Source organism: Lissotriton vulgaris, chromosome 11, assembly GCF_964263255.1.
Source record: "Lissotriton vulgaris chromosome 11, aLisVul1.2, whole genome shotgun sequence".
Lineage (NCBI taxonomy): Eukaryota > Metazoa > Chordata > Amphibia > Caudata > Salamandridae > Lissotriton > Lissotriton vulgaris.
The window spans coordinates 589,238,020-589,265,611 of NC_141699.1; the positions used below are offsets into that span (position 1 = coordinate 589,238,020).

The following is a 27,592-nucleotide window of genomic DNA, read 5'->3' on the forward strand; positions in this document are numbered from 1 at the left end:
TCTTTTTAGCCACACCTTTGACCACAGCCTCCACGCTCACTAACTCTGCCCCCTTTGCTCACAGGATCTCAGTTCCCATACGTTTTCAAAGCACTGCGACTGCTTCCTTTAGCACCCTGGTTTTATGTTATTACCTTTAGGGTTCAGGCTGCTGTAAGGCAAGCACAGAAAGTAAACAAGGATCGAAGATCCCATTCATTGGCTGTGTTCTAGCTCCTCATCATGGAAATAGGGAGGAACACCTTAAGGATTCTGTGGGCCCTGGGTCAAACGTATTTTGGGGGCCCTTGTTGGGAGGAGTTTTGAATTTATGAGCCAATTTCATCTATTTCATGCCATCCTGTCCATGTCTCTGGCACTACACAGGTACACTGTTCCAAATTCTAAATGTGCTTACATCTAATATTCAGGGCTAGTGATGTGTTTTCAATCTCATAACACAGCAGCAGCTCACTAATATTACTGTTAATAATCTCCATGACCCACTCCCATTTCTCATATGTGAGGTCCTGTTTTGATCTGAAATAACTTTTTTATGAATGTTGCTTGAATCATAAACAAAACATCTCTTTGCAAAATGTATGTAATAGACTCTCATACATCACCCACAGTAAAATAAATTGGAAGGAAAACAGTATCTAAAACAATAGTGGTGTGGCTCACTGGTTAGAGGTGGCAGACCCGGGAGCAGAGAACAGCCCGGGACCAGGGTTCCATTCCCGACGCGGCAGGGTCAGCAGACTCGATAATTCCCATCTTGGTGCCTTCTCTAACCAGGGATCACACTCGGCAACTCTGGGCATTAAGCTTGCCTCATCTCCACAACGGCCCCCCCACATACGCCGGGGATGCCTGGTTTCACCTTGGAGATACCCAGTAGGGACCATCTCACAGGGAAAGCCAGGACGGGTTCCCCAGAGGTCTACTGCGCAGAGATACTCCTTTGGGAGTCGATTCTAGCGCATTACAAACCCACAATTAATATGTTTATGAATTATTCAAGGTCATCAGGGCAAGACTCTGCAGAACAGAGCTGGCTCTATCAAGGGCGGCCCTTGAAAGACTGGGCCCCTGGGCCAGATCCCACTTCGCCAATGCCTTAAAAAGGTGTCTGGAAACAGGAGGCTACTGAGAGGTTAAGGGCAGACCAAGAATTCAGCCCTGTGATGTCAGCAGTGGTCAGAGTGTGGGTGCTGTCATTTAAGCTACACCTTTCATTTTGGAGAACTGACACCCATGTGTGACATGTCAGTCGAAGGCGCGTAGCTACCATTGGTGCAGAAGGTGCAGTGGCACCTGGGCCCAAAGCCCTGAGGGGGCCACTGAACCCTTATAAGTGATGTATTTTACTACCCCACAGTAGTCAGAGAGGCCATTTTCCTTGCTTGCACCTGGGCCCATGGCATCCTTGCTACGCGACTGATCAGCCACCTTATGTGAAGTTATACGTATTTTGTTTGCGCTCATTCTGAGTTTGGCATGGCAGCATCTTGACATTTCTTACCTTACCTGGGGAATCAGTACTGGAGTTATACATTTAAAAATGAATTTATATATGACAGTTTTACAGACTTTCTTTTCAGTCTCTGAAACAAAACGTGATAAAAATGTTAACCTGATTGCCATATCACATCCAATAGTATTTTTGGCACTACGTGCGGTGCAGCCCTGACTAGAAATACTCATAGCTGCTGTCCAGAGGGTTGTGCTGAGAAATGCTGGTCGGTTTTAACTTATTAGTATAAAGCCATATGGAGAAGACCCGTTTCAGTGTGTCTGAGTGTCCCTCACTCTGTCCCTATTCACTGAATTTTAGCCTACCTCCTAGTACCGGCTGCCCTGGCAGCACGAGGGGCACCTACCAATAGGGTCAGTACCGTAGCTGTGGTGGTACTGGGACCCATGGATGCAGGGGCCCTTCAGGACCCAGTTATGATTTTTGGTAGAAGAGCCCTTTCTCTGTTTCTTTCCCTTAGGGCCCTTGACACCAGTGTTACCCCACTGCGTCATATCTCTCTCTACCTCACCCGTGCTTCCTTGGACTGCACGGGCCCTGCACGTTGTTCCAGCACTTCATTCTGCAGCACTGCGGCATTCCCGGTCCTGCATCCTCCATCCGTCCGCACACCCCACCGTGAACCTTTGTACCTGTACTCTACAGTATCGGACGCAAGCTCAGCAGTTTTGAATTTATGTATTTATTTAATGCGGTTTTCTATAGCGCGAACATTACCCGAAGGTGTCAGAGCGTTTTACAAAAGAACTAGTTCCGATACATAAGGATTTAGGATTACATGAGTTACATAAAAGGTACAAACAGGAAAAAAAAATGCAAATGTACAAGTTGTAAAGTCACACAGGGAAGAGATACAAATAGAAAAAATTGCAAATGTACAAGTTGTAAAGTCGCTCAAGGAAGAGATACAAATGGATAAACTCTAAGAATCACATAGTACCTCCCGTACTCCATGTCTTTCCATGCAGTGCATAGGGCAGTGCCCGCGGGCACAGCATAAGTGCCCACTGCCCTTATCCTCCGCAGCCTCCCTGCCCATGCTCTCTCCCTCCATCCGTCTCTGCGCGCCGCCTTCCTGCAGAGGGCAGCCTTTGGAAAGTTTTGCGAGTTACTGATACCGCTGGAATCCTGGGAGGGGGCGGCCACGCGCTCTGTTTTCGGAGTTCCCTCCCCGCGGCCGGCCGGGGTCCTGGTTCCTTGTTTGTTGTGACTTGATCCGCCGGCAGCTGCCACGGGAGAGGGAGACCCGGAGCGGGGCCGGAGGAGGGGTGTGAACCCGGAACCGGCCGACGCGGGCCAGGATGGAGAATCGGAGAGGTACCGGGAGGGCCGGGGTTACTGAGCTCTGGGTACAGTGAGGGGACAGGGGGTCAGCTGTCAGCAGCACACACAGAGAGGGGCAGGAGACCGGCTCGTGAGGGGCGAGGGAACAGCTGACCCCATGTCCGCAGGGTCATAGGTTGGTGAGGCCCCTGCCTGTAGCCGGCTCTCCACGTAAAACTCATTTTTCACTCAGACCTTTGTTCTGCTGTCACCTCGTCACAACATTCCTCCGGCACAGTGCAGTTCAAGGGGATGGAAACCAGACACCCACCTCAACAACCCCAGCTCACTCCAGCCCCAAACATAGCTCAGTGGGGCGGCTGCGAGAGCATGGGTGGTCCGGGGTCAACGGCACCGCACGAGACCCCAGACCTGTGGAGGTGTGGAGGGCGGGGGATGTCTTTTATGGTACATGCCATGCTTTGGCGCGCTGGGCTCAAATACGGTAAATTAGTGTGTGCTGGGGCATGTGCACACTCGATTTGAGGGCAGAGGTTGCAGAGTGTGTTGTCTTAATGTGTTAGAAATGTCACTGTGAGCTAGATGTAAATGAATGTGTGTACGACAGAAAAGGTTTCCATTTCATTTACTGGATATTTAATTATAACCTTACAGTTCATTTGTATACTTCAATTTAACAATATATTTAAACACATTACACAAGTACAAATTACATCTTTAACATTAACACTAACAAACATGTTTTCATTGTCCTTTCTTAGTGTTGCACAATACATAGCTGACATCTATACCACATAAAGTGTGCTTGTGGTTTCAATGAATTATGTGCATCAGATCTGTCTGCTTTGCATACCGTGGCATGTTAAGTATACCTTAAAAGAGACCATGTGTTTGCAAATGACTTTGTGTACCACATTTGAGAACCCGCTGCCACTTTATTCAGTTTTTGTTTGACCACAGACTAACAGATGATTCATCTTTCAAAGGCCTCATTTGGGCCAAAAACATCCATTAAACGCGCATTTGTTTACTAGATGAATAATTCATAATTTTAACATTATTTTATTATTATGTATGCGTTTTTATATAGCGCGGACTTTACCCGAAGGTGTCAGAGCGCTTCACTAAAGGAACAGAACTGAGACATGAGAACATTACAAGTGAGCAAAAAACAAAAGCAAACGTTGCATTAAATGAAGCAAAAATGACAATCGTGAGCCAACAAAATACAAGAGGTAGCTAACGGTGCATTACAGGAGGAAAAAGTGACGTGTGCAGGTTACAAAAGCATACAAAATAAACAGAGGTATATTACTGCAATATATGGAGGACACTCAAGCACAAGAACAAACGTTACGTAGGCACTGGTGTCACTTGTGCAGGTATCGAAAACAAACAAAAGTAAGAGGCAGAAAACAGTGTGTTACAAGAGAAAGTGACGGGTGCATGTTACACAAGAGTCCCAAACACAGGTAGAAGGATAATACTGCAATAAATGGCAGACTCTCAAACCACAAGAACACAGTGGGAAGACACTTCCATAGACATGTAAAGTAGATTTTTCAATAATTGAAGGGCTTCCTTCAGATAATAGAGAGGGCATGGATTACATTTGGAAGTGTCTTTGAAGGAGGAGAACTTTGAGGTCAGTTTTGAAGGCCTGGGAGGAGGTGGTGGTCCGGAGCTGAGGCGGAAGTGAGTTCCAGATTCTCACTGCGCTGCCTGAAAAGGATTGGGCCATTGAGCTTTCCTTCTTGAAAGTGGGAGGTTCAAGCAGTAGATTTTCCGCATTTCGTGATGGTCTAGAGCCTCCAGAGAGTTTCAGTTTATTCGCAAGGTAGCGCATAGAATAGGAGTGCAAGGCTTTGTGGGTGATGCAGGCAGTCTTGTAGATAACTCTAGCCTCGATGGGAAGTGAGCGGAGGGAGGATAATATGGGAGTGATGTGGTCGCTTCTTTTGGCCCCATAAATGAAACGAGCTGCTGAATGTAGAACAGACTTAAGGGGGGATAGGTGGGACTTGTGGAGGCCAGTTAGAAGAGAATTGCAGTAGTCCAGTCTGGAGAGGACCAGCGATTGGGCCAAGGTTTTAAGGTCATGCTCCGGGAAGAAGCGACGAATCCACCAAAGAAGGCGCAGTTGGTATCGGGCAGACTTTGCATTTGAATTAATGTGGGAGAGTAGATTGAGTTTTGTGTCGAGTATGACACCAAGGGATTTTGCGCTGTCGACAATGATGGGTTTATTGTTCAGCAGATTCATCTGGTCCAACCACGATTGAACCGGGGGAGGAGAAAGTGAGGAGGAGAGGAGGAGGAATTCAGTTTTGGAGGGGTTCAGAATCAGTTGATGTGTTGACATCCAGTTTTGAATGGAGTCGAGGGTAGAGCTTAGGACAGAGAGATCGTGAGTGGAGGCAACCTTAAGGTAGATTTGAGTGTCGTCTGCGTAGAGATGATAGTTGACCCCACATTCACTTAGGAGATTTCCCAGAGGGTCCAAATAGAGATTGAACAATGTGGGTGCAAGAATAGAGCCTTGGGGAACACCTTGACCCACCGCCAAAGGCGATTAAAGACTGTCCGCTATTTTGATCATTTGGGATCTATCAGAAAGGAAAGAAGCAAACCATTTAAGCACAGTGCCCTCCATGCCCATTCTCTGTTGAAGAGTGTTGAGGAGGGTGTTGTGATTGACAGTGTCAAAGGCTGCCGAAAGGTCAAGGAGAATTAGAAGACAAGACCCCCCCGAGTCTAGCATCCGCAGCGCGTCGACGATCACTTGCAGCAGGGCAGTTTCAGTGCTGCAGTTTTGGATGAAGCCGGACTGAAAATTGTCAAGAAGATCCTTGTCCTTGATATGACGAGAGAGTTGTTTCGCAACACATCTTTCTGTGATCTTCGCAAGAAAGGGTAGGTTAGTGATGGGGCGGAAGTTGTTGAGGTCATTCGCATCCGCAGTGGGTTTTTTAAGCAGAGGGGTGACCTGCCCAGTTTTGAAGGGAACAGGAAGGGAGCCTTGACAGAGGGAGAGGCTGACCAGAGTGGTTCAATAGGGAAGAGAAAGGGTGTAGAAGTCAATGGCAATGGCACTAGGGATGGGGTCGAGCGAGTGGTTGGAGGGCTTTGTTTCGAGAATGCACTTGAGGAGGACATCTTCAGAGATGGGGTTGAAGTTATGCCAGATGGCTAGTGATTTGCGCTCCTCTGGAGGAGTAGGATGAGCGACCTGAACCACAAGTGATTTCACTTTTTCGTCAAAGAACACAGCGAACTCAGCAGCTTTCTTTGTAGAATCCTCCAATTTGGAGGTTGGGGGAGAGTAGTTAGAATTCTTGATGAGATCAAATAGTTTTTTGGGTCTATTTTTGGCTGAGTCAAGGAGGGTTCTGAAGTGTGATGCTTTCCCAAGGAAGATGTGCTTGTGGTACTTGGATCTTGCTGAACGAAGCGTGGCCAAATTATCGGTGGAGGGTGATTGCCTCCATTGTTTCTCCAGGAGTCTTAGGTGCTTCCTTTCTTCATGTAGGGATTTGCTGAACCAGGGTGCTGAGGGAATGGGCCTTTTCTTTTTGCTTTGGAGTGGAGCAACGCTATTGATTTCGACTGCAAGGACTGAGAGGCATTGTGAGGTGAGATCGTCAACATCTAGGTTCGGGTCAAGCCTTGGAAGTGACAGCAAAGCTGATTCACAGAGGGAAACAGTGTCAATATTTTTAGCGTCACGGAACCAGGAGGTAGCCCTCTTAGGTTGGCCAAGAGTAATAGAGTGTGCTAGGAGAAGAGAGAATGGAATGAGTAGGTGGTCAGACCAGTCTACGTGAATAGGGGTAGCGATAGAAAGCATGCCTGCTTTAGAAATAACAAGGTCCAGGATTGAGCCCTTAGAGTGTGTTGATTCTGTGCAGTGTTGGGTAAGATTGTTTGTAGAGAGGAAGGAGGCCAGCAAGTTCGCGGAAGAGTCTTGGAGGAAGCCCCAGTGGAGATTGAAGTCACCCACGAAGGTCTGATTGTCACTTTGTGCGTATTGGTCGCTGATGAAGTCAGAGAGTTCCTCCATAAACTAAGGGCCGCTGCCAGGTGGGCGGTATATGACATGGAATCTAAGGGTTGAGCGGTGGTGAAGTTGAAGCTCAAGAGATAGACATTCAAAAGTGTGGAAGGCGCTGATGGGAAAAGCCTTGAGTTGAAGGGAGTTTCTAAAGATGACTGCAACACCTCCCCCAACTTTGATAGGTCTGTCATTCCAGAAAATAGAGTAGCCAGTGGGTATAAGGAGATCAAACATAGATTGAGAGGTATCGTTGAACCAGGTCTCTGTTAGAAAAAACAGGTCAATATTGTGAAGGGTGATGGTATCAGAGATTTCGAGTTTGTGTTTTATTGCAGATCTGCAGTTGTGGAGCCGGCATCGCAGTTCTGTCGAGACTGTTTTGATGACGGGGGCACTTGGGCTAAGAAGGGTGATAGGGATATTATATCTATATGGGGGTGCACGGGAGGGTTTAGGTGGATGTTTGTTCTGACAGAGGAGATGGTTGGAATAGGGTAGGTAATTGAGTTACTCGGAGATGCTGGTTGAAGAAGGGTGGCGTTCAAGGGCTAGTGTGAGTGAGAAATGTTTGCAGACGACAGGTTATGCTTGGCTATAATGGTGTGAGGGGGCGAGGTGCATCTCGTGGGAGCGTGAGAGTTTTCCAGAGGAGTTGATGAGAATGGGAAAGTTGAAATCTTAGAGCTTAAAAGTGAAATGGCAGCTGTAAGCTGGGAGATGGAGGTGATAAGAGAGCATAGCTTATTTTCAAGAGAGAGAAGGGCAGAGCACGGAAGGTTGGGTGTCTCGATGGCAAAAAGAGGGGGTGGTGTAGGTGGTGGGAGGCAGGGAGAGGTGAGAGGACAGAAGGAGAGTTGAGGTATAGGGTTCACAAGTGGGGAAAGGTGGAGGTTGAGAGCGGTGGGTTGGTGTATCAGAGGTGAAGGGAGAGTTGTCCTTGTTGGCATTGCACGAAGGAAAGGAATTTAGGACATGTTTAGGGGGGGGTGGGTGCGGAACAAGACAATGGGGAAGAAGGATAGGGGAGGATTGTGAGGTGTCATAGGAGTGTAGAAGGTTTGGGGGGAAAAGAGGGGAGGTGGTTGGAGAGGTCCTGTTGGCTAGGAGAGGTGGCTGTGAGGGAAACGGTATCTGGTAGAGTGGGGGGGTTGGGAGAAGGGGAGGTTGACGACAGGAAATGGTTCTGCTGGACCTGATGGGGGGAGATGGAAAGGGTTACCACGGGGGGAAAAGGGGCAGCAAAACATTGCTAGCGGAGTGGGGGGAAGGAGAGAGATGCAATGGGATAGTGAAGAAATCGGGGAAAGAAGTGAGGGGAGCAGAGTGCCCATCTACAGGCCATTTCAAGAATGTAATATTCCTTCCCTTGGCAGCTTCCTAAAGGTAGCCAACCAATACAACACTCTACCACTGTGCATTCCCTAACGACGTGGGGCACTACCCCTCCGAAATGCACTCCAGCACCCCTCACCGAGATATGAAGCACTATACCAAGGCCACAATGCATGCCAGCATTAGTGCACTGAATAACCCATTGTGCCCTAAAATAACATTATTATAAAGTAAAACCATTTTTGGCATATTGTGAGGCCTCAAGGGCACGAGGAGGTCCAACCCTGGTATAATTGTAGCCCTGACACAATAGATACAATTCTTGACATATTGACTGTGAAAGGATCAGAATCACTGTTATTGGATAAAAGAAACCAAAACAACGTGTTTCGGCCCCTTCTGGTGTGTTGGATGTTTTGGTTTCTTTTATCCAATAACTGTGTTTCTGATCCTTTAAGTGGACTATAGACACTCGAATCAATAAACATATTTTGAATCATCATTGAATGGAATTTACCAATAAATTATACCTTCATCAAACTTGACTTGATTCACTTATACTGTTTTATGATATGAATGGGAAAGGGGTCTCCCCATTTATCAAGGCTAAGTTACCATTAATTCATCTCCATTGAGTGAGATGTGCCAGGAAACAGGATCTTATACCCCTTCTACATTGTCTCAATATTATAAAGGTGATGCATTGACACACAAGACAGGAATGATCACATTTTGACAGTACTACATTTGAATGTGAGCGCATAGTGAAAACGATGACCCGATGTTTGGACACCAAACATTATTTAGTGAAAATACAAGTTTGGTATTTCAGAACGAAATAATATTTTTGTCATCAAGGTGACAGCTTTTGTTAGGGATTGTTCTCCTTTTTAGGTCTCGCCTGTCGATGCGCATGCGCATCGAGCTTGCGAGACTATGGGGGCTTATCCACTCTTTAACCAACTTGCAAGGAATCGTGGCGATTCCTTGCAGTGCACGAGAAATTTAAGCTCAATGCGCATGCGCATTGAGCTTAAAAGCGCGTGCACATGCCCCCAGCCGCCTGCCTTGCCTACTCTCTCTGTCACAGCCTCCCCCAGCTCCGCCCCCTCACTTCTTGATTGCACGGCCGCTAGGCCGTGCCTCCCCTACTCTCCTCCCCCCTCCTCCTCCTACTCTCCTCCCCCCTCCTCCTCCTACTCTCCTCCCCTGCCTGCCGTGTCGCACCTCTCCCCGCTCCGCCCCCTCCCCTGCCCGCCGTGTCGCATTTCTCCTCCCCCCTCCCCTTATCTTCCTTCCCTCCGTCTTGTTTGTGTCGCATTTCTCCTCCCCCCTCCCCTTCTCTGCCTTCCCTACCTGTGCCCACACTGACACAGCCGATTAATTGTTCCTGCTCTTTACATCTCTCGGGCCGGTGGGGTCGGCCCCCGTAGATGCTTCCTATCAGGCACCGAGCACTGTCTCCCTCATCAGTGACCCTGGTGCGATGGGGGTACATTTTCCTAGACAGACTGTATATTGGAAAAAAAAAGTTTGTTTTTGCTCACTATCAACTACCTCTAAGAAACAAACGCTAGGAATAGCGGAGTTGGAAGGCGGTTACTGTCGTCAGTTATGTCAATTGTCCACATTGTATTTGTATTAATATTTGTAAACTGTCAATTCGCCTCCACCGTCTCGTGAATGTCGAGCGCGGGGTCAGCCGTGCCTTGGCTGCGGTGGCGGCGCCTCTGTTTGTGCGTGTGTATCTTCGTTTCATTCTTAGTGCCAGGAGCCTCGTTCTCTCCCCAGTACCCACCTGTTTCCAGGCTGCCTCAGCTGATTCTGTGCGAGGGGAACTCCCTGACACGGGCTCGGAAAGTTCCCATGATCCCCACTGCCGCCTTCCTGCACATTGAGAACTCGGATTCAGTGCACATTCTGAAACTCTCGGGTTTCCCCAGAGACTATTTCCCCCCCATAAAGAGGAACCGTGGTAGTCACAAGAACAGCATAGCGCAGAACTGATGCCTCATGCTCATGCCCCCTGGCCATTGCTCATACATCCTCTAATCAGTCTTTTTCTTAACCTCTCCTCTTTCCGCTGCCTGCTTTTTTCCCCGCCATTGCTTTCTTTCTCCTCTTGTTCACCCCTTTTCCTCTAGTTCATCCCCTTCTTACTGCTCTCTTATTGTCACTCATCCTTGCCTCCACTTTCTTTCATTTTATTTACAGTCCCCTGTCTCCTTATCCCTTGCTTACTTTGCTGTACATATTCTTTGCCAATGCTTGTTACTTTGTGCTGTCTCAGCCCCTCCTAAGTATCCCCTCCCTGTTTTGTTCCATCACTCCATCCCACGTTTCCTCTGGTTGCCTCAGTTCCTCCCACTGTTCCCCCTTGATCCGTCTGAAATGAATCACAAAACAGGGTGCCAGAATTTTCTGCTGAGCGACTATCCTGGGCTCTGTGGTGAGAACTGCGTAACTCACACCTCTGTCACAGAACAAGCTACAACCTCCCTGTGCCTGTTTAAGATGTTACATTCACAACGCAGTGCAGCCCCCGTTAACAGTTGTGGCTCGTCTCTACTGACACTGGTTGTCCAATTTTAATAACTTGCACACTCTAAATTGACTGCAGTACCCCGTGTGCCCTGGTCTGGCCATATGTGTAACTTGGCTTATGGGGCTGGTGAATATTGTTTATTTCCCCATAGCGAGGGCCACTGGAATTACGCAATTTTGTGGCTGCAACATTATCTGCATGATGATGGATTTGTTGCAAGCGCCACATAATCCATCGTCTGCTGCATATCCTGCAGAGTTGAACAAAAAAAAAGTTTCTAGCTGAAACAGATCAACAGTAACTAAGCAATACTGCAAAACGTATTGCTGCACAATGGAAGGTCATTTGCAAAGGGTGACTGGTCACCGGTCCATTGCTTATTGCTTTGTTTGAGGGTTAAACTGGTAATTATGAGGTGGAGTCTCAGCCCAGACAGTGCTAACAAGTATGAAAATGATAAAGTAATGAAATATGATCACAAATTGTGCCGCATTACTCTACATAATTTTTCTTGCTGCATAATTTAGTCGACACTGCCGTATAATTCAGTCCCCCCCTCCACCGCATAATTCCAGTGGCCCTGCCTACAGCCAAAAATGTCTCATGTTGTCGGTTGTGCCACGTAAGTTGATGCAAAATACATTCCTGTCGCTGCTCCTCTCCCACAGTGAAATGATGCCCAGTAGAGTAGGATCTCTGGGCTAGTGGTAGCTGATAATATGCAAACCTGATTGTTTATAGGTTTTGGGTCAAAACTGCCCCGTCTGTGGTGCACTTGAGCTGGTCTCAAGCTGCAGCGGTGGGACCCTGCCCTCCGCAGCCTGCTGACAAGCACACAGCCACAGGCACTGCACTCACCGCTACAACGATGCACACCCCTTCCTGTTCCTCAACCGAGGTCAACCGGACTCACATCACACATACCTGCTCTTCCTTGAAAGAAGGGTCGCACAAACAGCTGCAGCTCGCTGTGCTCAGTGCTTGTCAGACCTGCCTGGCGCCAGGCATCAACATGTGTTTTCTAAGGGTTTGTTGCATCGTTCCCCCTCTCTCTCCCCCCCCCAAAAAAATATATATACTCGGACGAATGCAAAGCCATTGGTCAGGGCTGCAGGCACCACAGGTCTCCAAGGGCTGATCTAGGAAAAGATACATCATTTAGGTCTCCGAGGTGACACTATTTCTTGTCGTGTTTGCGATCTGTAGTAAGACTGGCCAAATGCACAGCCCGAGTGTGTGAGCTACACTATGTATAACTAAACCATGACTTGTTATTGAAGAATTTTTATTTATTTAGCCCCCCATTAAACTTTAGTACATTTATTTTATCACTGCCCTGCATGGAATTTTTTTGCTTAAACGCATTCAAGACTCTACCCATCACCTACTATGTAGCCTCACCCACAATGCATTTGAAAAACTCAGAGGTACGGGTTGAGCGCTAATACAATAGCTCCGCCCCCTGCTCTACGCCCCATCCCTTCTCCAACCCCTCCCCACTCTCTCTCCCAGCACAGCACCATCAAAAAACGCCAGCCGACAGTGCAATAGGTCTCGCAGCATTTGAGTTAGAGCTTTTAGAAATGTTTATGGCTTTTTTTATTTGTAATTCTTTAGCATTGGCTACAGGAAACAAAAATGCTAAAGATTTACAAAAAAAACCCATCAACAATTCTAAAAGCACTAACTCTAATGATGCGAGACCTATTGCATTTCCAATGCTTGTTGATAATTAGAACCTGCTTTAAACCTGCTTTAAACGGGACAACTGAGTTTATTTTTCTTAAATGAGAAGCTCACATTTGACAGCCAAGTGTCTTTTCCCATTAACTGTGAGGTTGGGGCTTGCTGACAACATTATTGCATTAGCAAATGTATATTTAATGGTAATATTTGGGAGTTAATAATGCCTGCTGTCTGAAACCTGAGCCTGTAAGATTGGGGTAACATGTTTGTTGTCTGAATCGGTAAGATCTCTGTGACATTAGCAATTGCTCTCCATCTGTGGTCTGAGATTATGATCTTTGTGTTTTTGTTTTTTTTACCTTGCCTTGTCCAAGAAGCTATTCAATCATAACATATGACTAAGAATGTATTTCAGAGAGGCAGTATAGAAGGTGGTAGGAAATAAAATATAGACCCATCGAAAGCTATAAAACTTGTAGGCCACAATAAATTATATTTCGTGAATTGCCTGCATCATCCTTCCTGGACTTTTTCAATGGTAATCGAGCTAACTAGTATACAATTTTGACAAATTCTTGCAATTTTTTTGTGGGTGCAGTTGAACTCCAAAATCCAGCTGGGAGTGTCAGGCTCACCATGAAAGTATTGGAATATTTAATGAGTTCCCCTTCACAGCCAATGCTTTTTGAGCAGTAGTCTGTGTCCTCTGTGTCCTCTACCCAACATACTAGCGGGAGCTGATCCCTACACAAGAGGATGTCAACCCCTCCTGTGGACCATTTGATGTGTTCGACTCGCAAACATGTTCCCTCTTATCTCGCGTTCTGTTTTGTCTGACAATATTCTTTCAGTGCTAGCTCACCATCTCAGCACTGATGCTACCCCAAGGTACCTCAGATCTGCCATTGTTCTACCTTTACTCAAGAACCCTAGAGCTGGTCCATCCAGCTCTCCAACCTATGTCCTGCCCCACAACAGCGCTTCTTTTTGTCAAATCTTGGACTACCTTGTCTTTGAATTCCAGCATTTGCGATCGCAATTTAGCGGTGTGCAATGTAGGAAAGAAAACCCTACTTGCAAAATAAGGAATTGCAAAATGTGCGATTCCCTATTTTGCCCATGCCTTTAGAGAATCGCAATTTGCGGTTCCCTAAATGCTATTCCAGTAGCCATCACAAATTGCGATACTTCTGTAAGGAATCGCAAATTACCACCAACTTGGCGGTAATTTGCGATTTCCTCGAAAAAAGCACTTTTTTGCTTTTTTAAAAAGTGCCACATGGCACACATACATCGCCACATGTGCACACGTGCACATTTCAGGGGAGCAACAGGGTGTCATTGTAGAACCCTTGCACCCATGAAATTGCGTGCGCAATTTGCGAGTACCTATTGGGTACTCGCAAATTGCACACGCAATTCCCATTCATTCCTATGGGCCTCCTGACCCATAGAAATGAATGGGAAGCCATTCCTTATTTGTAACTCGCAATTTGCGAGTCGCAAATACGGAATGCATAGGAATCGCTATTTTAAATGCCAAACCTACCTACATAGCAGTTTGCGAGTCCTTAATAGTGCTTCGCAAAAAGTTGATATTAACTCACAAACCTGTTCTTTCATACATGTGCTCCTTATTTTCTTTCTATCTTTCTGGTACATATTTCTTAGTCTCATGCTCTTCACTGTGTTTATTGCTACATATTGGTGTGATCTGTTTAGTGCCCAAATTCAGTATTCACCACGCAACTAATTCCCAAATTATCTCTGTCAGCTATGACATAATATGCTGTCGTTCAGGTGGTATGTAAAGCAGTTCTAAATAAAATTTAAATTTCTTTCATAATAATTTGGCAGAAATAAATACTCGACAGTTATGATTTAAAATGCACTTTTTTGCCATGTTGTCAACAGTTACTCAGGAGACCTTTGTGCAGCTCTTTTTTTGTTGGACATTTACACCCTACCACTTTCAAAGAACCCCTCCTGCTGGTGAACTAAGCATAAAACTTTTCTCATGATATGGAAGCTCATTCAGTTATACTATGTTTGGGGTCTCTTTCTTGTGTATGTGACTCCAAAAAGGTCTCCACCTAATAGTTCCTGTCAATCTTTCTCTTGTTCTTCTTTGCATTTACAATTTTACACTTTGGACTGGATTTGGGACACGACTTAGAGTTTGAAAGTTATAGAAGCTCACCCTATTTCAGGGAAATGTTAAATCCATAGGAGAATCTACCGGAGAAATTCCCTACACACCATCGAGATAGTATGGTGGACAACAATCATCAAGTGGATTCTCCTACAGATTTAGCATTCATTCTCGAAATAGACGGATTTTACATTACTGTCCAACTCTTTCAGGCCATTGAATGAGTGCATAATCCCCTGAGTTGTGAAGCGATGAATCTCCATTAGAGGAGAATTGTCAGCTCAAGGATTCTCCGGTCCGGGGGCAGAGTCAGCACAAGCGGTGCAGGATCCCAGACACGCGGCTCTGAACCTCCCCGATAGAAGCAGCAATCTCCACATAAGGGGGCTCATACATACCCGAGTGGTTCAAATAATTTTTGACCCTCAATTGCACTGAACTCCACTAAACACGTGTGAGTAGAACTTCTATGTTTGTCTGTCCCTTTTTGTCCTGACGAAAGCCCCGTAGACTCCTTTGAGCCAAAGGGGGCTGAAACATGTCGACACCCATGTAAAATTATACTTCCGGATCCCTTAACTTGATCTAGGTTAAGTACCCATTGGTTTTATCATAAGATCAACACCATTTCATTAAATTTCATTAGGCGCTGATCTTATTTTTAACAGCTATTTTTTGATTTTTCCTTGCACAAGAAATTTTTTTTCTCTGGTCACTGCAATCCAGACCAGAGGAGCCTCTGGCTGAGGCAGGCACCCACACTACCTATGGTACCCAATGATAACTGCCAACGAACCACAATGTAGGGGCGGAGGAACGATATATACCGCTAAACCTATTTACATTGGGTCTTTTGAGGGTACCATAGTTTTTCCAACCAATGGTCTGGACTTGTTACAAGTGTCCATTTCTTCACTTGATTAACTCTATTTTCCATTCTGGCCTTTCTCTGCACCAGGTTCTTCAGCAAGAAGAAAATTGACCATAGTTTGATTTCATCATGTTCTATAAAAAGATCATATTTCACTATGGCATGTGATTACAATGTTTGTGCACTTTTTTGTTGCATTTTAAGTGAGTGATGAAACAACGTTCATAGTCATTCGGTGAGGGATAAACTTAATAAACAAACATTACACTTCAGAAACCTTGTCTAGATTGTTTCGTAAGGGAAGAGCAACATGCGCTGCTAGTCTGCAGCTGCTTCCATGTCTTCCCTTCCAATAATACCAACATTCCACTATTCAACATGCGCCATATTTAAACCGAGGAACATCATTTGAAAATGACACAATTGAAGGCTTTAATAACTTCCCATTATATACGTTGTAAGGAGTTTTCAAGGTGTTTTCTGCTACTATGACTTTCATTGCAATATTTAATGTCTGCTGTGGACAGTTCAGGATGGGAGTAGTAGAGTTGCAGCATTTGATGAAGGCTGGAAACAGGGTAGGTTGGGAGTGAATGCTCCTCCATGGAAAATGTTTGTTTTAAGATTATGAATATCATCTTATTTAGTGTCAATTGCATTATTTAGTCTCAATGGTCAAGAATAAATGGTTTTGGATCTATAGCCAAGTATTGCTTTTCTCATATATCACCAAGTTAACTCATGGTTTCTCTCACCCACTTGATGTTTGTAAAAGTAAAAATAATTGTTGTATAAAACAAAAGGTTAGCGAAATCAAAACACTCTTCCGTAGGGTAAGAGTCCCCGTCATAGAAGTGTTCTTGGAATTCAGTGACAGCAAGATTATGCACCCCACAGCGTGGTTCCCTGGTTCTAATTCTTAACCAAGTAGTTTTATTCAACAATTGCAGTGCAGTCAGTGCACCATCTTGCAAGGTAACAAGCCCAAACATATACGGCAGTATCCCTCATGCAGGTATTACTGAAAGCATCTGAGAGGTTTATATAATAAAAATTGATACTTGTATTGTGCACTACTCACCCGCAAGGGTCTCAAGGATCTTGTACGAATACCACTGTGGAACACATCCTGGCTTTCCCTGTGAGGCGTCCACTCCTGGGCACCCCCAAGGTGGAGGCCAGGCATCCTTAGCGTTGTGGGGGCCGTTGTGGAGATTAAGCAAGCTATTGCCCAGAGTTGCAGAGTGGGACTCCATGATTGAAATAGGCACCGAGGCGAGAATTATCAGGTCCGTCGAATTTTGAGCCCAAGACCCGCCGAGGCGAGGAATTGAACCCTGGTCCCGGGCTAGACCTCTGCATCAGGGTCTTCCGCTCTAATCATTGAGCCACACTTCTCCACTCCATAATAAACATAAAGGGCCTCATTTATGAAAAGTGACGCATTGCTGCGTGAAAACAGCGATGCGTCACTTTTCATTGCACCCTCCTTGCGACAAGCTGGATGCGTCATATTTACAGTATGACGCATCATGTTGCAAGGAGTTACAGATACGTCAGTATTTCTGACGTATCTGTAGGCGCAAAAAGGATGCATTGCTGGAGTGTGTCGCAAAAGTGACGCAACTCCATCAATGGGTCATTTCACATGGCCAAGGCCCATTTCAAATGTGCCTGCGCCCGTCTTAGCCTGCTGTGAGGCAGGCGTAAGATATTGACGCATTTGCGTCCTAGAAGTGACGCAGTGAAATTTTCACTGCATCACTTCTACGAGACTTACTTGCGTCAGAACGCCCACCCTGCATACATTATACCTGGTGCAGGTATAATGTGGCGCAGGGGTTTACAAAGTGAGGAATGTAACTAGATGCGTCATTTTGTAAATATGACGCAACATTGCGCATTTTTTACGCTACCGGGTCGTCACAAAAATTGCCGCACCGGCGACGCAAAAGTGACACAAGGGCTCATAAATAATCCTTAATGTGTATTTCCTCACTCTAACATATGCATTGACTCTATGTGCATGATAAAAGACCTGATCATGAACTGAGAAATGTGTTTCTGATCCTAGCCTGTACTCAAGGCAAACATCTGCTAGTGTCAACGTGTTCTTTCTTCATTCCTTTCTATTTCTTTTTTCTTTTATCCGCTTCTTTACTTTTCTTCCTTTCTTTTTTGCTCCTTTCTCCCTTTCTGCTGTTTCTTTCTTTCTTTCTTTCTTTCTTTCTTTCTTTCTTTCTTTCTTTCTTTCTTTCTTTCTTTCTTTCTTTCTTTCTTTCTTTCTTTCTTTCTTTCTTTCTTTCTCTCTCTGCTTTCTTTCTTCGTCACTTTCTATTTGATTTTCTTTCTTTTCACTCCTTCTTTTCTTTAGATGTCCTTACCTATATACCCTTTTGTGATACAGCTATTGCGATAAGGCTGTCTGTTCACTGGTGCAAAACTGGGGTTACTCGAATAGCAGAGTCTAAGTTGTATACTCTTTCCGAATCCTCATGTTGGGCAGTGGCTCAGCAAGGTTATCCGTAGTCAGAAGTAGCTCTCTATAGGAAAATTTGGAGACTCCTGCATGAAATGCAGCGCTAATGAACTTGTCTTGGTATACGTGTTCTGGGGATGAACAAGTATTTGTAAGGTACTGGATGGTGATCACCCAGGAAGTGGCAACAGAGTAATCCCAAAGGCCCATGAAGCGGGCCTGCTTGGGCTGTTGACCCACATGAAGAAGAAAATGGAAGCTAGGCTTAATTGCCTACTGTTTGTCCTTGCTAAAAGAGAAATAGCATGAACTGGAAGGTTAATGCCCCCATCCCCCCTCCCCCACAAGTAGGACTGTGGAGGAGAGACCTGATTAAATGGGCAGAGGCATACATCGCAGGTATGTCCTCCGAGGCTTCAGTTTAGAAGGTTCTGGCTCAAACAGTCAGCTGCGACTTGATATTGCAGAAAGTAATTAGTACAAACGTTTGATTGCAGACTTCCCAAAACGAAAGGCAGAGCAAGGCATAGCTCCTAGGGGACCCAGACTTTCCCCACTGCTAAAGAAAAGTTATTGAGGGCAGTCTCAAAGGAGCTCCTCCCAGCCCTGAATTTCGTCCTTTTCATGTGGATGCTCCCAGGGCACAAGTCCTAAAAAAAGAAGTGGGGGGACGCTGTCACCGGAAGTGATGTCACAACAGGAAGTGACGTCACGAAAGGTGGCTTGCACCATCGGGCTAGTTGCCTCCCCTCGCTCACCCCTTGGATGCGATTGCATCTGAGAAGCCAGCGCATGTGCAGCGTGCTCCGATCTCGTTCCAGAGAGGCCAAAGAGTGAAGTCTAGCTGTTTGGCAGGGGGGACGGCGTCCACACGATAAAATAAGTGGGGGTACGCCGTCCACCCTCGTGGTACCCCGACTCGAGCCCTGGATGCTCCTACCCCCGGGGTCTTCTGGCTCCCCCTTCCCCTCATCCCCATCTCCTCACTCCTCCCTCTTTCCTCCTTTCTCCTCACTGGGTCCCTCCTGCCTTTACCCCTCCCATTTCACGAATAAAGTACTCACAGCGGCGACTGGCGGCTTTTGAAAGTGGTGAGGCACGTAAAAATGTAATAATTTTATTGAGGACGGATACCCTTAAATTTATATCGCAGAAGTGATCTGGGCATATTCTATATATAGGTATGTTTTAATTATATAGAATGTGCACCGATCACCTTTGCAATACAAATGATTTTTTGCAGCATATTGGGAGCTCTGGTATAAATAAAATAATAGTACTATTACCTTAAATGATCTTAGCCTCAGACCGGTGCTGCAGGTAAAGATGTACCTGCTGGGCAATAGCATCCCAGCCAATCCACGCACTGCTGTCATGCTGCTTTTATTCCAAGCAGCATATGAGCAGTGCCGGGATTGGATGGGTCAGGGAAACACAACGCTCCATTGGAGACCAATGGGGCTGTGTCTGCGCTCTTCCAGCTCCCAGGAAGCTCTGCTTATGGAAGTATAAACTGAGCATGTCAGGCTGGCCAGAGCAAAAACACCAGCCAATCTGACATGCGCAGTTCATTTAAACAGCTTCTCATGCAGTCCTTGCCAGATTGCTCCGTAGGCCCGCCCCTACCCTGCTGGTTCCAAATGAATGGCAGTGAGGAGTCTATCTGGGGTGTAGTGTCTCACAGTAGGGGGTCAGCACCTCCCCCCCCCCCGCCCCCCCACGCTCCTATGGATGAGCCGCCCATGACTATTCAGCCGGGAAAAAAAAGCACATGGAAATTAAGGTGTGTCCAAAGGCAGGATATATATATCAGAGTCCTAAGTAGGAAAGCATTATATATTGTTTATGTTGGTACTCGAGACATGTTTCAAAAGCCACTTGAGTAAAGATTCTGGAAGTAACATTCAAGCTATGTTTGTTATCTGCTGCTTGTCTTGAACTAAAGAATACAACAATTGAAGAAAGTAGTATAGCAAAAAGTTCGACATTCGTTTCTGTTTTTATCCCTTGCAGGATTTAACTCTTTCTGCAAGCTACCCTAACCATCATTCTCACCTCTAACCCTAATGCTCATCTACCACTGACCCCTTATTGGTACATACCCTAATCCTAACTCCTACCTCTGACATCAGTTACCCCTCTTCATAACCCTAACACCATGCCTAACCCAATTTGTCACCCTGTTTCTAACAATATCCACAAGTCTAACTCTAACCCACACGATCAACCTATTCCGAACCCGTCGCTTAACCTTACCATTATTCTAATCTTAATGCTATCTCTAACCCTCCTCCTCCTTACCCATTAAATTTTTTTTACATCTTATTTATTTATTTATAAAGTTTTATATAGTGCAAACATGACCCATGGGGGTATCAGAGCGCTTTACAGTACTTTATATTTTTAACTCATTTTTATTAGTATTATTAGCAGTTTTATTGTACATACATTTGTAGCTCTTACATTTAATGCCCTGTAGACCAGTACGGTTAAGAAAAATTACGGTGCATACAGCTCTAGCATAACCCGCTTTATCTATCGCTGAGTCCGTGCATGTGCATCGATGGGCTTCAAACTTGAGGAGGTTGAAACTCACCCCCATTACAATTGAACAATCAAACCCCCCTGCCCCACTGGTATGCATAATTCCATTATTCCCTGTTTTACATCTTTTTAAAGTATTTCGGACTTCCTATTTTTTCCGAACATTTGGTTTGCCAACTTATGTTTTCTGACTTTTATTTTGGTAATGTTTGTTTTCTCTCTTTTTTTATTTCGAAATGTTGACCTAATACCATCAGAACACCCTCTTAGAAGAGCATCTCTTCACACCCACACTCTGTCCCTCCCCAGGGAGTGGGCTCCCGCAATGAGACTTATTGCCTAGGGGAGCATTCCCATGAGAGAAACACTTTCCTTCAATCCTAAAGTTGCCCCCTCTGTGGAAGTTGCTGTTGCTATACAAGCACATCAACCGACAATACTGTCTCCCCCACATACCAGCCATGCATATTTTTCAGGAGGCCTCTGACGTTCCGAAGGGAAGCTTGGGTCCCAGGGGGCGCTTCGTCTGCTGCAAGGCCTGCCAAGCCCAGATGTTCCAGAGGTTTGGACATGTGCCCAGCCCATGATGTGCACAGCGAGGCCAGGGCCAGTGCGGGCTCTTGGCCCAGAAAGGATGCGTTTTAGCCGGAAAGCTCAGGGATTTCCAAAGAACTGCTTCCCAATCCCTTCCTCCGAAGCATCGATTTTGGGAGGGTGAATAGGTCACTGAGCTAACTGTAGCTGCACTTTCATGCAGCAATGTACCGACTTGAAGACTAGCGCCTCTCTGGGGGTGGGTGGGGGGCGGGGGTCTTATTGCTAAGGCGTGAATTTACATGAATTGCTAAAGAGTTGTCATCAGCATCTGTCTAGATTCTTCCTGTTTTAGAGGTGAAGGGTCGTTGAATGGATATCAGGGCTTGTCTGCATATTTTATATCCATTTTCCATAGGTTGCATTGTGTGCGTATTTGACAGGTTCAGGTTCATGTTCTGGTAGCGGCAGGTGTGCGCGTACATGTGGGTGCCTGCGACATCAAGGGCCAGGGCCTGGGTCCTACCTTAGTAAGTTTGGGTGGGTGTGAGCTTCAGATCTTCCAACAATGGCACTGGTATATAATGTTAAAAATATATTATGACACAATGGTGTATGAACATGGACAGGGTAATGATAACAGAGAGGGCCGTATACATCAGTAGGGCAAGCCCACGCAAGTGGAACAAGATATGGACCCCGTAGAATGAGTTCAGGGGGGAGATATGTGAACCCCTGCAGGAGGGCGACCCACTAACATCAGACGAGGAGGGGGAGGACGAGTAGGAGGAAGGAAGGGGGGGCGGGCTATTGAACCTGGTGTCCAACTCTGCTTCATGATTGGGAGGGGATGGGACTGGCAGACAGGCTAGCTTGACTCAGTAGTGCACTACAACAGAGGCACTCACCCACAAGGGTACATGGTAACAGCCGATCCAGAGGTAACGGCCCTGCTCACCCACACAGGACGATCCAACATACAAGATGAGACAGAGGTTGTGCACTCATTTCCTTGTTTGCCTTAAGTTCTAATTGTGGTGACTTCTTTAGTTACGTTAGGTTATTGTTATAAAATAGAAAACCAGACCTATATCTATTAGAGGCCACAATGCGAGTTCTGTACATACATTGTTATATAACGCCGCCGAACCCCCGGGAGGTCAGCACTTGGGCTGTGTTATCCAGAAAGTACCGTACGCATGTGAACGTGTGGCAGCCGGCCCCTGGGGTTGTAGGCCAGAAGCTGTGTATGATTCGAAAGGTACAATAAAGGTCTTTAAAAATATATATATATATCACATGACAAGCAGGGAGCTTGAGAGGGGCTTAAGGGGCAATGGAAAGGGAGATGTTATGTTATGTTAAAATTATTTGTAGAGCGCGCTTACACCAATCGGTTTCATGGCGCTGAGAGCGGGAGGGCGGCAGCGGAGTGATGACAGGATCTTTACTCGTATGCTTGCGAGAAGAGAAGGGTTTTAAGAAGTATTCTAAATTGGGTGTAAGAGGTTACTGATCTCAGCCGGGAGGGAGTTCCAGAAGTGAGGGGCCAGGAAGGAGAATCTGAGGCCACCGTGTTTTTTACGTTTGAAGGTGGGGATTATGAGCAGGTTGAGGTGGGAGGAGCGGAGGAGCGGAGTTCAAGTACGGGGACATAGCGATGGATCCTAGATGAGATGAAAGCTGGGCCCTGGCCAGCGAGGGCTTTAAAAACGGTGCAGCCCAATTTGAATGCACAGCGTTTGCCACCGGAAGCCAGTGGAGGCTCTTCATCAGGGGGCTGACATGTTGATGTTTGGGTTGATGGAAAATGAGTCTGGCTGCTTGGTTTTGTACCAGCTGTAAACGGCGGAGTTGGTATGCTGGAATGCCAACGTAAAGTGAGTTGACATAATCGATGCAAGAGATGACCAAGGCCAGAGTGGCAAGGGTGAGGGCCTCGGTGGTCAGAAATCTGCAGATCTTCCGAATTCTGCTTAGGGGGAAAAAGCAAGAAGATACCACTGCGCTAATTTGGGGTTTCATAGACAGGTCGTTGCAGATTATGACCCCAAGGCTTTTTACGGCATCCACTGGGCGAGGGGAGCTGCCCAGAAGTGGGGGCCAGAAGTTAGAATTCCAGGGGTTAGCGGTGCCTCCAGTCAGGATCAGCTCAGTTTTGTCGGGGTTGAGTTTTAATTGGTTGGCGTACATCCATTCGCTAATAGAGGTCATGGTGGATTGGAAATTGGAGACTGATGTGTTAGAAGAATCAATTTCGAACACCAGCTGGAGGTCAACGGCATAGTTAAAAGTTGTAAATTGACTATTGCGTAATAATACAATCAGGGGTTGCATGTATAAATTAAACAGGAGGGGCAATAGGGAGGAACCCTGGGGAACCCCGCAGGTCAACTTGTTTTTTTTGTCCGAGAAGCTGGCAAGGCAGACTGCCTAGAATCGATTGTATAAAAAGGAGGAAATCCACCTAAGAGCCAAACCCTGGATGCCAGCATTGCTGACACGATTGATCAGGAGATCATGATTAACCATGTCAAAAGCAGCTGACAGGTCTAGAAGTACCAGGGCCTGGGTGATGTTTTTATCGGCTTCTATCCTTACCTCGTCCATGACTGCCAGGATGACTGACACCTTGGAGTGTGCTGGTCTAAATCCTGCCTGCAGAGGATCGGGAAACTGAGAGTGCTCAATAGATGAGCTGAGACAGTTTGTTACGTGGACCTCTGAGATCTTACTAAGGTAGGGGAGTAGGGAGATTTGGCAGAAGTTGCTCAATACAGAGGAGTCGATTTTCGGTTTCTTCAGGATTGGGACAATCTCAGCATGCTTGAAGGTGTCAGGGACAATGCCTTGTTTGAGGAAGTTGTTGAGGAGTGAAAGGGGCGGGTCAGGGCAGGTAAGGAAGGCCTCTTGTAGGATATGTGGAGGGCAGCAGTCGTTGGGGGAGCCAGATCCCACTTTCTTTTAGGAGGACCAAGAACTCTTCCCTGGAAATCAGGGAAATTTGGTCCAGCATGAGGGGATTTTTACATGTAATAGGGGGATTGTGGTTAGGGGTGTGGGGGTGGCAATGTTGTTTTTAATGGAGTCGATTTTGTCGATGAAGAACAAGTTCAAGGAGTCTCATAATGTTTGTGAGAGGGCAGGTTTGGCGTACCCTCTGTCAGGTTGCGCGAAGCTCATCGACTATTGCGGAAATGTCCTTAGTCTTAGTGGCTGAGTTCATGATTTCAGAAGAGAATTAGGTTGCCTTGGTCTGGAGGATAGAGTCTTTATAGTTTTTTTAGCAGGGCTACATAGGTGGTTCTTTCCCCAGGGGCATAATCTCGTCTCCAGCGGTGCTCGGCTTGCCTGAGTGCCAGTTTTTTCCTTTTCAGGTCATCGGGGAACCAGCGTTGAGCATCATGGGGGCGTTAAAGTTTGGTTCTCTTAAAGGGGGCAACCTTGTTGCTGGCTGATTCAAGCCATTGATCGAGACTTAGTGCCTGATTTCAGAGGGAGCCTTGTTCAGTAGGTGATGTGGCTTGTAATAAAGTGCAAAAGTCGCCAATATTGACCCGCTTCCAGTTTCTGGCCAGGAGATTGCCCGCCAGGGGAGGTTTAATAGGAGGGTTGCAGGCCATGGTGAATGTAATGAGGTGATGGTCTGACCATGTGCATGGGGAAACTAGTGGTGATGCTATTTCTAGTTTGGAGGTCCAGACCTTATCCAGGATGTGCCCCTTAACATGGGTGGCCTTATGCACATGTTGGATGCAATTCATGCCTGATAGAAGGTCTGTGAACTCTACAGAGCTCGCACTCCCATGCGTGTCGGTGGGCCAGTAATTGAAGTCTCCGAGAATAATGATCCTGGCGTGGTTGATGACTAATTGGGAGATTATTTTGCCTAGTAGCCGAAGGCGCGCCAAAGGCAAGCCCGTCTGCGCCCGTACGCGCCTGGACCGCGCCCAGCGCCAGAACCCCTGGACCCCGCGAACGCCACGACACCAGAATCCACTACGTCGCCAGCACCATCCACGAACTCAACTCCGGCCAAAACCACACCTGCTCCCAGGCTACACCAAAACGGATCCACGGACCCTTCTCCTGCAGCTTCACCTGCAACAGAAACACCACCTCTGCTGCATACTCCTCAACACCCGCTCCGCACATGTTGGACCCGGCCTCATGGCGTGGCCCTCGCTGACCCCCCATAACCCAGAACGACAGACAGAACTAATTTCCGTCCACCCCGAACTATACACGAGACTCCTACATCGGTCCTGAAACGACCCCCAGACCGCGTGCCTGCAACCCTGCACGTGACCAGCAGACTCCATGCTTGGCCTCCCCAACCAGCCGGCCGCCTTCTTCCCTTTTGGCAGCCCCTGGCCGCTCCCGGCTGCAGCTAGGCGTGCTCGCCCGACTCGCCCAGGGGGGTGGACGACTCACCAAGTACCCGAAACCAAGGCTTCCATCACACCTCCAGCCCCCTCCACAGGAGCTGGATGTCCTCACACCTCCGAACCATCCCTGGGGGCTGGTTTCGATCGCACCTCTTGGCTTCCTAGTGAGCTGGCTCCAGGCCTCAATGGGCGTCTGGGATTCCCTGGTCGCATGGTCCAAAAGCATCAAAGACACAGCCGCCAGACAATCAGGCGCCTGGCCCTCGGACCTCCGGCCTCCTGCCTCTGAGGGTCCGGACATCAAAGAGCTCCTGAACTATAAGACAGCCTGCGTTCCATCTAGTCGGCAGTTGTATCTTGGACAAGAAAGCCCTGCTGATCTGATCGCGGCTGACCTTGAGGAGAACAGACTCTGACCCACCGAGCCCTGCTGACGTCGTCGCGGCTCACCCTCGAATCTACGGAACTGAACCATCGGAGCCCTGCTGACGCTGTCGCGGCTCCCTCTCGAAGAGTAAGACCTGAACCATCGGAGCCCTGCTGACGCTGTCGCGGCTCCCTCTCGAAGAGTAAGACCTGAACCATCGGAGCCCTGCTGACGCTGTCGCGGCTCCCTCTCGAAGAGTAAGACCTGGACCATCGGAGCCCTGCTGATGCTGTCGCGGGTCCACCTGACTACGAGTACGACAAAGTACTCCTGAATAAGCCCTGCTGACCTCGTCACGGCTTGAAGAACTCTCTGGTCCGGCTGGACCATCAACGCTACCCTCACGTTCATCTGAAACCGAAGTGAGTAGGACAGCAAGTCTCATCGCCAGCCCCCGTACCCCCCAGTTTGAGGATTGAGAACTGTGCGTAGGGTGCGCGGCGTGCCAGCTGGCCCTCTAAGACTGTCCCGCTTCCCGTTCCCTTGTTACGAGACTTTCGCGATCCTTCGATCGCTTTGTATTGCTCCCTACTTTTATCTTGATAAAGTTCATACTTGATAAAGATTCACGGTGTGGTGTCCGTTCGTAAGTGTGGTGTGTCGACAGTGTGTGCGATCAGTCCTCCCCGGCGGGGACTCCCCCTCGTTAAGACTCGGCAGTAATTGTGGGAGAGGAGGTTCCGGGTGGTTAGGAGAGTCATCCTGATCCCTGGGGTCACCGCCTTCCAACAGCACACAAACATGCCATCGAGCTCTGGGATCTGCTCGACACCTCTGCCCCAGACGTGGCCTTCCTGACCGAGACCTGGTGGAACGACTCCTCAGCACCCGACATCACCATAGCCATCCTGGACAGCTACAAGATCACCCGCAGGGATCGTGCCAACGGAATCGGAGGAGGAATAGCCATCATCCACAAGTCAACCCTCAAAGTCGCCACCCACGCAGACGACACCCTCAACACCATCGAACACCTGCACTTCCGGATACACACCGACCCCAACACCACCCTCAGAGGAACACTCATCTACAGACCACCTAGACCCCGGGCTCAGTTCAGCGACTCCATCGCCCACCTCGCCAGCACCCACGCACTCGCCTCCACGGACTACATCCTCCTCTGGGACCTGAACTTCCACCTCGAGAACAACAACAACGCCAACTCCCCCACCCTGATCGACAACTCGCCACCACACCCACCCACACTGCCGGCCACACGGTTGACCCCATCTTCTCCACAGGCTCCCACGTCGCCTTCGATCACACCACTGAACTCCACTGGACCGACCACCGCTGCATCCACTTCACCTTCAAGAAACCAACCACGCACCATTGCGCCCAACAGCTGCCTCACCACTGCTGAAGCAAATTCACCAAAGACTAGCTGCTCACCTCCCTCTCCAAGAACCCACCCACCGACCCCACCAACTCTGACGCTGCAGCCCGCAACCTCAGACAGTGGATCAATGACTGCGCCACCACCCTCGTCCCGCTCAAGAAACCCCCCAGCAGCCACACTAGCAAGAGAGCCACATGGTTCACCAACAAGCTCCAGGCCTCCAAACGCGCATGCAGAAAACTGATTAAGAGATGGCTACACGAACGCACACTGGTCAACCACGCAGCCCACAAGGATGCTACCCGCAGACACCACCACCTCATCAGACTAGCCACGAGATCCTTCTTCAAAGACCACTTGGACAACAATGCGCACAACAGCAAAGAGCTCTTCAGCATCGTAAAGGAACTCTCCAACCCCAGCGCCAACGACATCCCGCCC

The 27,592-nt window shown here is 47.5% G+C and overlaps 1 protein-coding gene across 1 annotated transcript in view; it reads left to right on the forward strand.

The window, feature by feature from the left end:
- The first annotated feature begins 2,716 nt into the window (after nucleotides 1–2,716).
- LOC147683184 (actin filament-associated protein 1-like 2) overlaps nucleotides 2,717–27,592 on the forward strand; it is a 278,687-nt gene continuing 253,811 nt past the window's right edge. Inside the window, exon 1 of the mRNA XM_086944799.1 lies at nucleotides 2,717–2,833. Coding sequence (XP_086800925.1) covers nucleotides 2,818–2,833 — 16 coding nt within the window. The 5' untranslated portion in view covers nucleotides 2,717–2,817. The remainder of the gene's footprint in view (nucleotides 2,834–27,592) is intronic.